Source organism: Manis pentadactyla, chromosome Y (genome assembly GCF_030020395.1).
Source record: "Manis pentadactyla isolate mManPen7 chromosome Y, mManPen7.hap1, whole genome shotgun sequence".
NCBI lineage: Eukaryota > Metazoa > Chordata > Mammalia > Pholidota > Manidae > Manis > Manis pentadactyla.
The window spans coordinates 3,722,615-3,739,610 of NC_080039.1; the positions used below are offsets into that span (position 1 = coordinate 3,722,615).

Sequence of the window (16,996 nt, forward strand, 5' to 3'; positions counted from 1 at the left end):
GTACTTATTTCCCATTATATAATACTTTCTCTAAGTATAGATACCAAATATGTTGTATAAGTATACAAAAGGGTACGCCTGGAGAACAAACTGAAAGAATTCCCACAAAACCACCAGGGAGGGACCTGGGATGCAGTTGGTGGTCAAAAAGGGACTTACACCTGACCTTTAATGCTTTTAATTTTTTTAAGAGTGGGAAACATATTCATGTATTCTCAAAAACGGGAAAGAAAATACTAAAACATAGAAAGAATAACTCTATGGAAATGGAGGTAAGAATGACTAGGGATGAGGAAAGGAAGCTGGGTGAGCTCTTCTAGAAGTGGTAAACAGCTTTTGCTTCTAGGATTAACAAAATTCTTCTCAGGGATGCCCCTCTGGTCTCAGACAAAGCAGTTTCAAAGTGATAGGGAGGGGCATATGTGTGAGTAGGGACCCAGCAATGTGGGCCAAGGCTGGAGATGTTGCTGCTGGCAGAAGCTTTGGATGGGTCCCAGCAGTTGGGAAAAGGGCTAGCATGTTCGTTGACAGGAAAGTGCACTTGAGATGTGTGTCCCTATGCTGAGCCCTGTGAATACAGGCCCAATGGAAGCTGAGCACCACACCTTGGGACTGAAATGTTGCTGCTCAGTCTCCAGCCGGCATGCAATGGAAACAGCACACATCTCTTCCTATCTCACCGGGAATTCTGAGTGTGATTTACACTTTTCCAGGTCATTTCTGACTCCACACTTCTGTTTCTGATGAGTCATTTCATCTGTGGATCGTCTTGCTGCCCAGTGTGCTGTCCCTGTCTACATTGCTACAGACAGGGAAGAGACTTGTTCTTCGGTGCACCTCACAGACACCACTAGCACAAAGCTTTTGTGTATGTAGTAGAACCTTATCAAAGGTTGGAAGCAATATAGGGCCATTTGTTGTGGAGTCAAAAGGCAAAGAGCCATAAATCTTTTAGCTGTTAACCCTCTTCTTACAAGTGCTTTGGCTGACCTCATTCATCACCTATTTCAGTCAAGTTCTTTATTGCCAGCAATAGGTGCCAAAGCTTTGGCTCATCAAATGGGGAAATGAATCTCAAAGAGGATTGAAGAACCAGGTTGGGAGTCTGTCTCTGGGAATGAAACTGGAACCACACTGCAGAACCGGTCCAGCAAAGAAGCTTCACAGTCACCGCTGAGCACTGAATAGATCACAATGTGCACAGCTGACAGCAGTGGACATTGCTGCTCTGATGCCAAGGCTGCTATTGCAGCCCCTACCCTTCTCTAGAACATGTTTTCAACAGTCACCGCTTCACAGCAGTGCCCTGTTCAAAAGTGGGTGCATCTCACTGGTGCTGTGCAGGTCACATGCTCAGGTGGCTGCAAGAGCATCTGGGAAAGGTTTCTCTCCCTCTAAGGTAAGGGAGTCTCAGATCCAAGGATGCAAATTTTTATGGGAATGCTCTCTATGTCCGTGCTTCCTGAACCATATGTGCCTGTGAGCCATCTGGAGATCTTGTTGAAATGTAAATTCTGATTCAGAAAGTCTAAAGTGGGGCTTATTTCCAAGCACCCAGATGATGCAAAGCTGCTGTCTGAAGATCACAGTTTGAAGAGCAAAGCTCAATAGCAAAGATATTCAAATTTGGATTGCATATTGGAATAACTTGAAAAACATCTCTTTTTTTTAAAAAACTGATGCCTGGGTCTCACCCTTAGTTGATCTAATTGATCTCAGCTAAGGCCTGGGACTATGAACTTTTAAAAACCTCCAGATGCTTCCAATGTACTCAAGAATCCAACTTTTACTTTTTACTTCGGGATCCAACTTGTCACTTTGTAAGGTTATTACTTTTCTCCAAATTCCCAGATTTCCACTTTTTCAGCCTTGCTTGGTTTCCCCCTTCAAATTCAATTATTCCCATTTATTATGCAGAACAATTTGACACTCCACTCCTTGTTCCTTGGACCTAACTTTGCACTTCCGAAGACTAGATAAAGAATTCTCCTAATCTAGTATTTTCTAAAAGTATGTTACTTGTTGCCCTGGGAGAGTGTGATCTGAAGTGACTCATGGACAAATATTGTTCTAAAGTTTAATAGTTACATTAATGTGCATAGGAAAAAAAGGAACTAACAAAAAACGTGAGTTCAAAAATGTTATTACTCATGACAACAACGAGTCAGCTTTTTAAAATTTAGGTAAATAATACTACAGAGATTCAGAGCACATACAACAAAAATCATGAAAATATATGAAGTTTCAGAGTGCTTATACTCATTGTAAGCCTTCTATCCAAAGTCCAGGTTTTAGGAGCACACAAGAGCTGCCAGAGTTTAGAAATACCAGTCTTTTTTCTTCTCCCTTCCCTATCAGTCTCCTCAGGAAACAGAAGCAATATAGAAATTATTTTTCTATATTTCATAAATCAGTCTAAGACTGAATTATGCTACCAGTCTTAACACACTGAAATGGTTACAGCCAACTTTGATCTACACAGTTCTTTTCCTATTAAGTGAAGATTTCATAAGGTTTCAAGAAAATACCAGAACTTTTGTAAAAGTTATGATCTAAATAAACATAACCAGAATTGCTTTCGGACTGTGGAATATGAAGAATATGTCAAATTACAATTTAAAGTCTTAAATTAATTGATTTATTTTTGACAAGAAAATGGGTCAAAATTTTAGAACTGTTGAAAGCTAATCCACAAATCCAGAGTGCCCAAAAACTCTTCAGCAGGAAGGATTTTAAAAACTCTTCTTAGTCATGTATCATTGTGAAATTTCAGAACACCAAAGAAAAACAGATCTTAACTAGCAATTAAATTGACAGATTTTTCAGTAGCAGCAGAAACCAGAGATAACAGAATAATATATTCAACATTCTGAGAGAAAAAGAGACAATTGTAAACCTAGAATTATTTATCCAGTAGAATTATCTTCAATGAACAAAACCAAAATAAAAAGATTTCAGGTAGGAAAAAACCTGAATCTTCACATCACACTCTCATTAAATAAAAATCCATAGAATTTACTTCAGGCCAAGGAAAAAAGTCTAGAAGGAACATCTGAGATATGCAAAGAAATGGTAAGCAAGTCTATTTTTACACATATGGGTGGGTCTAAAAAACACCGTGTATAATTTGTAGGAGGAAAACATGATACAATTATAGTAGTGAATAATAGCTTATGAATTGGGAGAGGGTGTGCAATTAAAGCATCCTAATGCCTTAAAATTATGCAAGAGGAGAGTACAGATACTAGTTTTAGATTAAGTTTACAATTTTAAGTAGAATAATCACCTTAAAACAGACATGAAGTGGATTACTCCAAATAAATTGAGAGAAAAAGAAAAGACACACAAACTCTCAAAGAAGCTTCTTCTGTAAGTTTTGACATTTTGAGCTTTGTTGTCTGCCACTCTCACTCATGATAAATAGTACAAACATTTTATAGTTTTTCACTGTGAGCTTATCTTTAAAGGGTCCTTTTCTTAAGACAGTCCCTTCCAGCCTTTTATGGAAGCATCCCCCAGGTTGGTTTTATACTTGTTTCTGCGAGCATTCAGAGATCTTTTGGGACGAAGTGGGGAATCGATTTATTGATCGTGATATTCCAGCAACACTTGTAAGTGCTATAAATTTATACTCCAAACTCTTGTGAAATGAAGGCCAGGGTTTCAAAACGTCATCATTGTTCATTTTTCTTTTCCTTTTCATCCAGAAATGGGACCAACTTCATTGCTTGCCCATTATTGGGTGTTTTATAGTTTCCTAGTCCACCCTTTTCCTGAGGATTATGTCTTTAAGACAATGGCTTTTCATAGTGTACTCAGTTCCAGCTTCCACCTTGAGCTGCTCCAAACCCTTGACCTCCTGCCCTTACACTTCCAGTTCTCAAGTTACAGAGACTAAGGACATCTTGCCCACACCTAGGATAACCAACTACAGTGGTTTGCCGGGAACCTCATTTCTTGGAATTTGCGGAGGGGGAGGGGTTCAGTCTTAAAATCAGTTAAGTCCGAGGCCAACTAGTTGACCTGTCACCCCCAGCGTGTATACCCATAGCCAAAGATGAATCGTTCAGCAAGACTTTGCTCTGGTTTTCGATTTACTTTTCTTTTTCTGGATTTGGGGATTTCTCTTCATTTCCTGTAAGTTTAGTCAAATACTTAAAATAAGGTTAGTTACTGTTTTATCTGTATGCTAGATGTTGGTAGTGAGACAGTTTCCAAGTTACAGAAGTCCACCACTTTGCCAGATCACAAAAGTACGATTTCATCAGTACAAAAGAGAAGTTTGAGAATAAAAGTCATAGCTAGTTATCCCTGTGGGTACAGGGTACTGGAGTGATTCTCGAAGTTGACTGATTTGCTCCACCACTGCCTAGGCCTTGCTTACCTTGCTCTAGGCCTTGTTTCTCTGACCTTGAGATTTTTCTAGAATTCTCCAGACAGGCTTAGCTTATTCCTGTAAGGATTACAAACCAAACTTACTCACTTTCCAATTCAAACTCCCGGGAGGGAGAAATTTGCCTGTTTGTTCACTCCTGCATCCGCACTACCTGGCACTGAATGAATCTTTCTTGAAATAATGCCCTGAACACCAAGCAGGCCTGCCTTGTCTGCTTCTTCAAATCCAAGTCCATCTACCTCAAACGTGACAGAAAGGCTCCAAGCCTCTGTATTCTCTATGCCGCCTGCCCTATTCGGCACACACCTGCTATTCTGTACTGCTACAGGCATTTGCCCGATTCAGGGGAAGGCGACACGGATGATGACCGTGATCCGGGTAACCCTGTACATTCAGCACGCCATTTTTAAGATAGAACCTAGGCACATTAAATGTTTTCTTTAATTTTAATGCATGTTTAAGGGTGCATACTTATTTCAAGTGTTTTCCAAAGGCACTTTCGGGGTGCTGCGTGTGTCCGTGAGCCTGTCAGTCGGCCTCAGGGCGTCGTTGCCCCAGGGGCATGCCGCCGGCCCACGCGCAGCCCCTGAGTTCCCCCTGCGTGCCCTCAGGCCGGGCGTAGACTTCCCGCCAGCACACACCCGCCCCGCAGGGGGAGGGGGCGCTGCCACCCATTGGCTGCGGCTGCCGTGTCGAGTCCCCACCAGCGCGGCGCCACCTCCGGGAGCCCGTCGCCCGCCTCAGTGTGCCCGCGCCCCTCGGCCTCGCCATCTTGCTCTCGGGGCTCCTCAGCTCACCGGCACCGTCGGGCCTCCTCTCACTTGATCGCTTGCCTTTCCTCCCCGGGCTGCGGGTACAACCAGACCTAACCAACAGCCGCCCCAAGGGTGCTGCCAGAAGCGCGGTCTCTGCTCCTCCAGGCCCAACGGCCAGAACTGCTTGCAGCCGCCATCATGGTGAGTTGAGAAGGCGGCCTGAGGGGTGCAAGCCCGGCGGGGACCTCCAGGATGGCCGAAGCTCGGTTTTGGGGGTGCGGGAGGACGCCATAAGTGGGGTCACCTGGCTTTCGGCCCTGGGTTCCGGCCCGGTGCTCCACTGCCAGAGCCTCACAGGGGCCAGGAGCAGGCCCACAAGGCACGACGGCCGGCCTGGAGGGCCAGGGTGTGGCGGAGGCGCGGCCCTGGGGACCCTTCCTGCAGGCCACTATGTGCAAGGCCGCAGCCTTCGCGCCCCCCTGCTGCCGCGGTTCGGCCTCGGTTGTGGAGGGGCGTTTGGTGACCGGGCGCCGTCGGGCCTGAGGGGCCTGAGGGGAAGGGCGCGCCGCCCCCCTCCCGCCCCTCCCTTCGCGCCTCCTCTCCCGCGCTCACCTGTAGGAGCGCGGCGGGCCTCCGCGAGATGGCGGCGGCCTCCGGCGGGCGAACACACCCTGGCGCCATCTGCGGGGGGCCCCGTCCTAAGACGGGAGGGGTTGCCGCCGTCCGGGACCGGGCTGAGGCGCCGTGCGGCGGGGCGTTCGGAGCGTGTCCGCGAGCGGCGGGGCGGGGCGCCACGAAACGAGGCGGCCTGAGGGCGCGGCGGCGGGAAGCCGGGAGGCCGGGGCGAAGCCCGGCGGCGGGACGGCCCCCTCGTGTGGCGATCGCAGGCATAGGTCTCACCGGCGCCATCGTTTCTGCTCGAGGTGGGGGCGCGCAGACCTGAGACGGTGGACATTTTTCCTGTGGGAGCGCTTTTTTTCACTCTAGATAAACGGGGGACTTGAAGCAAAAATGTACGCACGCTACTACGTACTCTTTCGGTGTCTGTTTATGTGACTTTTGGTAATTGCGCAGTTGATTCAAGATACAGCCCTGAACACTTTAGTCACAATTATATACAGTGTGTTTACTGATAGTATAATAATTATTCTCTCTAGTTTTAGAAGGGAGCAAATTTACGTGCAACTTAGTACCTACAAAAATTAAAACAAAAATTAATAATAATTTGTAGTAATTTGTGTCTTATCTGTATTAAAATTATCTAATGATCAATATAGTTGCTATAAATTATTTACAATCTTTTTCTCCCCTATTTTGGAGGCAAGGGGAGGAAGTGCATATAGCTTGTTTTTTCTTCTGATTAGAAAGTAGCATATTAACTCATTTGGAAGTTATGTAAGAAAAGGTCCATCTTAGTGCTAACACCTATAACCAGTGTTCAAATTTTGATACATATATTCCCTTCCAGATTGTTTTTATGCGTGTATTGTATATAGATAAATTTTATTTTACAGAAGTTGTGCCAAGCTGTGTAACACTGTTTTTTTACAACCGGCATCTTTCACTTAATATAGTGGATAACATTCCAAAGATAAATATATGATATTAGAGTATAAGATTGTACCATTACTTATTTTACTAAATTTCCTTATAATGAGTGATTTCTCTATTAAATAAATGCTATAATGAGTGTCTTTTTGCAGATATTTTGGCATGCTTATTCAGTTGGTACCATGAAATAAATTGCCAGGAGTAGAATCACTAGGTGAAAAGCTTTGCCCATTTTATAATAATTTTAAATTATGATACATCTTTCCAACTTACTCTTGATAAAGCTTGTACCAGTATATATTCCATTACCACTGACGATATGTATGTAATCTTTTTTTCCACACTCTTTCCAATGAGAGTTTACTCTGCTTCTTAAAGTTACTAATCTAATAGCTGGAAAGTATTTTGCTCTGTTGATGTGTTTTTTTAAAAATCATTAGTGAAATTGAAGTTTGTTGTTAGCTTCTTATATTTCCTTTTTATGAATTCTTCATCCACCTGTTGCATATTTATCTTAATAACTTATAAAAACTTTATATTAATGTTAATGCTTTGTCATATATAAAGGAAAAAATTCATAGTGGTTATAAGGTGATGCCCTTATTCCTAATTTCAATGGAAATGACTATAATGTTTCTCTTTAAACCTGATGATAGTTTAGAATTAGTTCGGTGTAAAATAAGATCCTTCTAGTTCTATTTTAAAAGTTAGAATAAATTTTGTGTGTATAGATACTGGGTGGAGGGTGTGGGGTGCACCAAGACAGAAAAACTTTTTTAATTAAAAAAATTTTGATTTAAAATTTAAAGAATGAATGGTGTATTTTATATCAACTACTTTTTCAGTGGTGAATTACAGTAACATTTCCTAAGAGTGAACCATCCTTGCCATTCCAATGTAAACTATACCTTTACTGTATGTTTTTTATATACTGATGGAATTTTGCATCCTGCGGGGGAGCAGGAGTAGACCATCTTAATCAGGTTTTACTACTTATGTGGTGCCAGTTTTGTAAAATACATTGAGAATTATTTTTTTCTCTTTGAAAAATTGTAAGAAAAGCATTTGAATTTTATTTCTCCTTTATTCCCTCTTCTACCTACTGTTGTTTCTGTCTTGGTGCACCCCACCCTCCACCGAATATCTACACACACAAAAATTATCTGTTTCCTTACAGTTAGAAAAACTTCCAGTGGAATTGAGCCCCAGTGGAGCTGAGCCAGAAATCCAGTGTTCTGTCTTAAGATTTTTTTTTAAATTTATGTTTCTTTTTTAATTGAAATTGCTTTAAGGTGGCGTTTTCATCAAGATTTCCAAGTTTATTACCATGGAGTTTATCCATAGCATTCTCTTGTAATCTGTGGTCATATCATTTTTTTTCATGACTAATGTATATTTTTGCCTCCTGGCTCATTTTTCATCTTTGCCTGTATTGTTTTTTTTTTATTGTTTGGATTTTTTCTCCCAGGAGTCTACTCTTGGTTTTACCTAAAAGGTTTTATTCTGATTTTCATTTCCTAGTTCTTTAATTCAGCTTTTCTCTTTATTAGTGCCTTCCTTTGGTGAATATAAGTGATGACTACAAATTATAGACCTCTTTGCTGATCCTCATACATAGATATTTGTTTGCAAGTAGACATAGTAGTTGAATGAAGTCACATGGAAGAGCTGTCAACCGATGAGCTTGAGTAACAGTTTTTTCAGCTTTTAGTTATCTTTGTTATTTGGTTATCCAAATATAATGGAATATATATTACTGCAAATAATGTGCTTAGTGGCCTACAAGTTCACCTCTCCCTAATATCCCAGCAGTACCCATTTCAAAACCCACCAACTTATTTGAAGATATAATTAAGAAAAGTATTTCCTTCTTACATTTAATTTACTTGCAGTTTTATTGTATTTTATACCTTTGATAGTTAAGATTAATACTTAAACACAAACGTTTTGCTATAGCCTAAGCATTCATTTGTAGAGGATTTTTAGCAATAGTTTAAAAGTAACCTAAAGTTGCCTATTGGTTGTGGATTTTTTAATATATTAATTGAAGATAATACACACAGAAGGAATTTAGTGTCTGCTGCTCAGATGTCTTAAAATGAAGTACTTGGCTTTGTTAGCTTTGAGTGCTACCTGCTGGCTGAGGACAGGGACATGATGATGCCCTCTTGAGGCTATTAGGACACTGGTAAAATGATTTGGCGACTTAGATACTTAACATTCCAATTAAACAGGCAGCCATCCAATTTGTGCAAACCAACCCCAAACCAAACTTCCTATAATATAAAATGGCTTTTTTTTTCTGTTTCCCAAATTACTCTTTAGTTGTCTCAAGTATCCATTTCACTTCTGTAGGTACCATATGGACTGTGGACTCCCCTGTGTAATTCTGGTGATGCTATCACAGGGTTTCTCAACCATGCCCCTTTTCAGATTTGGGGCCAGATGATTACTTGTTGTGGGGAGCTGTCATTTGCATTGTAGGATTTTTTTTTTTATACCTGGCCTCTACCCATTAGCTACTAGGAACATTCCTCAGTTGTGACAACCAAAAATGCCCCTGGGCCACAACATCTCCCCTGGTTGAGAATCAATATATTATCATAAATCCTTATAATCTGGCAGTTTCTGACCTGATGTTAACAGCCCTAAATTAAAATGCCATCCATTGTGGTCACAGACAGATAATACTATAAACAGTTTATCAAATAAAAAGGTACCCAAAGTTCATCTACAAATTAAGGGAATATTGGGGAGAAAATAAGGTACAAAAATTTCAGAACCACTATTCTGTTTTATTTGTGTTTTGTTTTCCTCAATAAGCAGAGGTGTTATAGCTTTATCTCTTGCAGCCTTTTGTAACTAACCTCTTACAGTCAATAAGGTATAACATAATGAATTTCAGATGAGAGGATCACCATAGTTTATTGAAGTTCCAACTCTGGTTGTTAATTAATAAGGTTTCTACAAAATAAGTAACTAGTAAAAAGCAGGAAAGAAACTTTTTTAACCTATTGAAAATAAATTTAAGTGACAGCACAGTAACTTATATTGACATACTACTTTATACTTTACAAGATGGAATTACACTTCAGTGAAGTTTTCCAAGATAAAAGGCTGCCAGGTAAGTTGCTTATATATAACCTAGTTATGGACATGAACCTCGATCTCCTGACTAAACTAATTTTTTTTCACTCTGCTATAGTGCCTTTACAACATACATGTTGTCAGTAAATTCTGCTTCAGAAAAATTTACATTAACCTTAGTGTGGGAAGACTAACGATGGTTCTGAACAGAATCCAGAAAAATAATGAGTTTCATGTGTGGGCCTCTTTATCTGAAAAGAAAGATTGTATTATTTATATCTATTGGCCTAGTGTGAAAATTAAACTTATCCGTAGGATTGATTTGTTGTTAATCAAGAAAAAAAATGTTACTTTTAGCAGGAGCTATGATATGTGAGCAAATGAGGTTTTCATCATCCATTTCCAAAGTAAAATGGGCATACTAACATTATTATGATTATAAAATCCATGTTAATTTTGGTGAATAGAAAATGAGGCAAGATAAATTGGTTTAAAATGTTGATGTTTGTTTTCTTTTTAATGTAGCTTTAAATTTTCTTTTTATCTTTTTAAAATATGTACCATGTTTTTTTAATAAGGTTTTTTAAAAAGTAAAATAAAAATTTGCTTACTGGCATAGAACAGGATGACTTTAATAACTTGATATTTTACAAATCTGAACTTCCCAGTCATTTTTTACCAGCTCCCATTTATTTTAACAGTTCATATAAAGTGAGTATTCTACCATGGAATTTTACAAGAGATGGTGATGGGCAACATTGGGCTTAAGAAAGTATGATACAGTTTTGTTAAAATTTCATCACGATTACTCTAATTAATTTAAATCCTGAATTTGAACTAAGTTGTTTGATTATTAATTTATAATGAAGGTGATTTATATGAAAATGTTTTATACTTTAAATACAAAATTGATAGCACATCATGTATAGCTTTAGCCTGTACATCTAGTGATGATATCTGCTTTTGAAATTGCAGTCTGCTGAAAATTCTGAAACTATGAACTCAACCATCTCCAAAGAGGCCAGCACCCAGTTCTCATCATCTACAACCAGCCAAGGCTATGTTTTACCAGAAGGCAAAATCATGCCAAACACCATTTTTGTTGGTGGAATCGATGTTAGGGTATTGTATCCGTATTTCATTTGTTTTAAAAAATACATTGTGAATAATGGGATTTTGGACCTATTGAAAACATAGGTTTTTTTGTACTCATGCAAGTTTGGAATTGGTTTTATGTTAACCAATAGGGACTAAAACTGTCTTTGACAAAGAGCTACAGGTAGTTAGGGGATACTTGAGGGAGATACTTCCACAACATTAAGTCTTCTTTATAGTATAATAAAAGTTTTTGAATGCCAAGTTTTTACTCTTGAAGTCAAATTCTTCTCTATAGATGGATGAAACCAAAATTAGAAGTTTCTTTGCTAGATATGGTTCAATAAAAGAAGTGAAGATAATCACGGATCGAACTGGTGTACCCAAAGGGTAAGTTAAAACATGCTCAGTATAAATTATAAAAAGTGTGTTATGGCATCTATAGAGTATCAGAGTAGACTTCAAAACTGATATTCTTACATTTGTATAAATGAATTCTGGTGCTTTGTCAGGTTCCTTTATGTAGAGGATAAAAGTTTGTTGCCAGCTCTTCTATTTAACAATTTCCTTGATGTTTGTATTTAAATATTTCCTGTCTTCATTTATTGCACATAAGTGGGTTAGTCAGTTTTATCAATTGTTTTCTTCACACATTTCACAGTATTTAAAATTTTAACCATCTTGATGTAGGTAATAAATTCAGGGTCTTAGATACGAATTTTCTGTTACTGAATGAGGTTTCCATGCTACCTTACTTCTGACATAGATCAGGGTAAGAAAACAAAAAAAAATGTGGTAAGATTTATGCTGGATCCATTATGTACATTTTTAAAATACTTATCTCAGTATATGCTTTATCCTTTATCATGATTCTGTCAATTATCTCATTGACTACTAGAAATTTTAGGTCATACTTACAGCAGTGATTTTATACTTATCTGCCCTTTAGCTATGGATTTGTTTCGTTTTATAATGACGTGGATGTCCAGAAGATAGTAGAAGTAAGTAATCTTATGGGAAAATCTCTTAATTACCTTATGTTTAATTAAGTTTAGGTTAGATTTGTTTAGTATTGTTTCAGTCCTGAATTCTTGTATGGAGTATTATAAATATATATACTTCATGTTTGAAATCCCAAACTTAATCTTACATAGCTTGTCAGAAATGATTTTTTATTGGGCATATCTGGCTTCATGAACTAGAGACAGGACTGGATGGATAGCATGTAAAAGTTTTTTATCAAGTTCATGACACCTCTGAACACTTTGACTAGAGTAGTGAGGGTAGATAAGATAGCTTTATGCAGATAGATTTTTATTTGGTGTGGTCGCAGTCTGATCTCTGACTGTGGGAATCTTAGAGGACTAGGTTACCAAAGTTTTAGAAGTAAAGGCTTCAAAACTGATCTGGTTTTGCTGCTGTTTTTATTTTCAGTCACAGAAAAGTTTCCATGGTAAAAAGCTGAAACTGGGCCCTGCAATCAGGAAACAAAATTTCTGTGAGTAAAGAAAGGAATTGATGTTGACAGATGCATAGCTTTTCAGAGAAGTGAAAATAGGTTTTGTTTTCTTTTTATCCTTTGAAAAGGTTCTTATCATGTGCATCCACGTCCTTTGGTTTTTAATACACCACCACCACCACACTTTCAGTGTCTCTGGAGCAGTCACAACCCTGTAGGTTACATGCAGCCTCCAACCATGATGCATCCTATAACTCTGTATGTGCAGGTGAGAATTCTCTACAGTCCTGGCTTTTTATTATAGTTTTGGAGATCTTATAGATGGGGCCTTTTAAAAGTAAGCCTGCCTTATTTCTGACTTCTGTGGGATTATATCCATGATTTCTATAATAAGTGATATATATATATATATATATATATATATATATATATATATATATATATATGTCCCTGTTTGAATACTTGGAGTGATGGAAACTTACTACATTTAGTTTTTAGCAACCTGTTATTCTTAGTGTTACTCCTTATACTAAGCTAAAACTTGCTTCCATATACTTGGTAAACTTTTATCTTAGAACTGACCCCTATGGCCACATAGCAAATATTTCTTCTTTTTTGCCTGTTGTGACAACTCCTTAAACATTTGAAGGCAGTTTTCCTTATGCATGGTTTATTCTTTGTTATGGTTAGCAGTTCTCATTATTCTTTATGTTAGCAATGATTTTTAGATGCCTCCTCATACAGAGTGCTGGCATCCAGATGTATTCTGGTTCTAGAATGAATAGGTTCCTGATGACTTAACTGTATTTTTAAGTCCTGTGAGTTTCTGGCATATAATTTACCTGGTCCTGGTTACTTTAATATTTGAAGTGGGATTTGGAGTATTTAATATCTCCTACTGATGATAACACTTGGTTCATTTTACTTTCTTCAGTTTAAAAGATGTTTGGAAGAAAAGAAAGACAAGATAATGTGAAATAGGTCTACATTGCCTTTCATTTGTTTACATTTTCCATCAACCAGAAGTATAGGATGGTACATATTTTATTTTTCCTGTTCTAAGCATGGCTAGAAGTAAACTCCTGTTTGCTCCTAGTACTTACTGTGAGCTATTACCTCTTCTGGCTGTACTCATGTATGCTACTATGGTAGATGTTTTGATTAAGTAAATATTTATTGAAAGATACAATACATAGTCTCATTTCCAATTTTGGGTTATGCACTACCCTTAACATTTAGAAGTAAAATACAGAAGGAGCCATAAAATCTATAGAAGGACTACAGATGGATTACACCTGACCCCAATAATATTGTCAAATAATAACAAATTGCCTAAAAGTGTTTATACAAAAAAGTAGCAGGTGTGTCAATATAACTTTAACATGGAAATCTGTCCGAATAGAGCCTCATCACCAGTGTAAGAGAGAACTTTTAATTGGAGGTAAACAAGATAAACTTAGGTTGGCAAAATCAGTCACTTCCCTCATTTATATCTTTCTCCTCCCTACCCAAAAAGCTAACATTCAACAGAGAATGCTTTTTTCTTCATGAAGCCAGTCACTCAAATAGAATCCTGCATGGTATACAGAAAAATAATGAAGATTTATTTTATATTTTTGTTACATTAGGAATAATATTTCTTCCTCCTAGTTTTTAAAAATTTACCTTGATATTACATTCTTTATGTAAATTTTATTTTCAGGCATATCCTTATCCAAGTTCACCAGTTCAGGTCATCACTGGTTATCAGCTGCCTGTATATAATTATCAGGTAATTTAAGAAGGAACAAAATGATTTACTTTGGAATATTAGTGAAGCCTTTATCTATGTAAATTTCCCCAGTAGATTGTTATTTAAACTAGTTGAGTAGGCTTACATACAAGAAAAAATAAGAATTTGTCTAGAATTATGGGCTGTATTACTTAAGAATAAGGGAATGATATTTTGACAGGAATATACTTAGCAAGTTTTCTTCTGTACTGTCAAGATTTGATGTCCTCTCCTATAGTTCCACATGTCTTCCTCCATCCTTGTTGTCAATTAGCTGAAATAATCCAAGCTGAATATAAATTTGTATCAAATACAACTGGAATTCAATGCTCTGAGATTGGATTGAGCATTGAATTCCAGTTGTATTTGATAATGTTTATATTATCTGGCTACCAAGATAGTAGTTCTCTGAATTTCTGCCCATGGAGAGGAACCTATTTATGACCCAGGACCCATATCTATGGTAATAGGTTCAAAGAACTGCTATCTCTGAGTTTTCCTGAAAGCCAGCTACAGAAAACTGAGGAAAAGGTGAGTTTTATATATGAAAATAACAATAAAACCCTCAGGTACTATAAACATAAAGTACATCTTACTTCCATTCTTTTTCTTTTATTGTAACAAGTTCAAGGAGCCAGCATGACAAGTAAATACCTCAAAACTGTCTCCTCTCTGTGTGAAAATATATAAGAATATATAAATAATAGTTACTTCCTTTTTTTTAAAGATGCCACCACAGTGGTCTGATGGGGAACACAATAGTTATGTTATTCCTCCTCTGGTAAGTTGAATTAACCAAACATATACTTCCCTATTCATTATTTTAATATTTTATTGTTTGACTTATATATCTTGACCTTTAGTCATATGTAATCCTAGAAATGTTTTTAAATACCCTTTTACATTATGTGTTAGGTTTTCTTAATTTCTTGTCAATGCAAGTATATACTCCTGTGGTTGGAACTGGGCTGTTTCTCATTATTTTAGTGTGCGTAAATGATGGCTACTCTCTATACAACATTACTCATGCGCTTGTTGATACATTGCATAATCCAAGAAAGGTAGTATTAATACCTATGCTAATTCTAATCTTAGGAATCTAGAATTGGTATTGTATCTGCCTCTTGGTTTCACACATAAAAAATCTGTTGAAGAGAAATAAAGAAATACTTTGCTACTAATAGCTATTGTATAAGAACAGGATAATAACAAAAGAGGGTGCTAACTCTTAAAACACTTGAGCCTTTGTTGCCTTCTGTCTTTCATCAAGACTGGATCGTAGAAGGATGTAATACGAGTTAAAATTCTTAGGCACTGGGAAATTCCTGTTGCCTTGCTACATGTTGGAGTTTACTTTTCTTTGACTCCTTCTAATTCTAATCATGTTGAAGCTTAGAAAACATTTTAAAATAAAAGATTGCTTTACTGCCTTTCAACTAAGTCCACACTGATACTTTCAGTATCAGCTCAACATTTTGAAGAATAGATTGTTTAGAAATGTATCTAATGAATATCTCTTTACTCACACTTTTATCTTAAATGTAGACTTATACAGCTGTTAACTACTACCACTGTAATGAAGTTGACCCAGGAGCTGAAATTTTGACAAGTGAATGCTCCATTCGTGAAGCAACTGCATCCTCTGGAAATGGCCCACAAAAGGCAAACATCTCATTTTACTTACTAATATTTATAGCCTCATATTTTTTTCAAGTTTTAATAATGGCTCTTTATGAAGCAAGCATGTTTGCCCAAATTTAAATATGGAAGCCATAAATTACAGAGCTTAACAGTTGATATTTCAGCAATTTATGTAAAAGTTGATGAAATCTCAGTACCTTGAAACTTTCATTGTATACATATAGTTTCTGATTCAGTAATCTTACCCTTTTCCATTGTCCTTCCATTCAGTAATATTTCCATTTTCATTTTTTAACCATACTTTCATAAATACTGCATTAACATGATTTGGTAAGATGCAATAGGCAGGTTTCCTTAGGAATCCTACTCCACAAAAGTATGAATTATATCTGCCTTGTCTTTTACCAATTCAAACAATTACAAGCTAAATTATAATACATAATTATGGTATTCTTATAACATTTGGTGGCTCTTAAGAGTGGTGGAGTCCTTAGTAATAACTGAAGTACTGAAATAGGCAGAGTTGTTTCTCTATTATCTTTAGATCAGATTCCTATAATCTGTCACTCTTGAATTCTATTTTGAATGAGTGGGAATGTAGAAGTAGTTGATATGATGGGGAAATCACAACATAATGTTGAAGATTCCCATTGCAGTGTGTGAACTTCATCCATTTGTTTCTCGGGGGGGGAAATGCTGCGAACTATGAACTATAGGATGTTCAGAACTACTGAACAATTCCCTGATTTGAAACATGAATTAAAATTTGAAAAAATATTAAAATAGTGTACAGAGGTTTTATCCTGGATATTTTTTCTTGAAATGCTGAAGTTCATTGTTTCTTACCTAAGAGGAAAAATTAAAGAACTGAAGGAAATATATTTTGGGGTTTTACTAAATTGAGCTTTTTCAACCAGTGCTCTTATCACTAAGACTAAGAGTGCACACTGTTTCTTAAGTATCAAAGAGAAGTTACATATGAAGTGACATATGGTAAGAATTATGAATTGCATAAGAATTCTTTAGCAAGAAGTGTGTGCATTCCATAATCTATTTAAAAATGTTTAAGAGTAAAAGGAATAATCTTTAGATTACTGAAAACTTCTGTTTCAGAAATCTGTGGACCGAAGCATACAGACGGTGGTATCTTGTCTATGTAATCCATAGAACAGACTGGGAAACTCACTTGTTACTCAAGATGACTACTTCAAGATATGAAAGGAATAGTATACATGATAAAA

At 37.4% G+C, this 16,996-nt stretch overlaps 1 protein-coding gene across 1 annotated transcript; it reads left to right on the forward strand.

Annotated features, from left to right (window-relative positions):
• Nucleotides 1-10,785: 10,785 nt before the first annotated feature.
• Nucleotides 10,786-16,922, forward strand: LOC130682099 (deleted in azoospermia-like). The gene is made up of 9 exons (XM_057496229.1): nucleotides 10,786-10,911; nucleotides 11,183-11,274; nucleotides 11,834-11,885; nucleotides 12,319-12,382; nucleotides 12,472-12,611; nucleotides 14,046-14,114; nucleotides 14,842-14,895; nucleotides 15,660-15,776; nucleotides 16,869-16,922. Exons 1-9 carry the CDS (start codon nucleotides 10,786-10,788, stop codon nucleotides 16,920-16,922), a joined length of 768 nt encoding a protein of 255 aa, XP_057352212.1.
• Nucleotides 16,923-16,996: the final 74 nt, after the last annotated feature.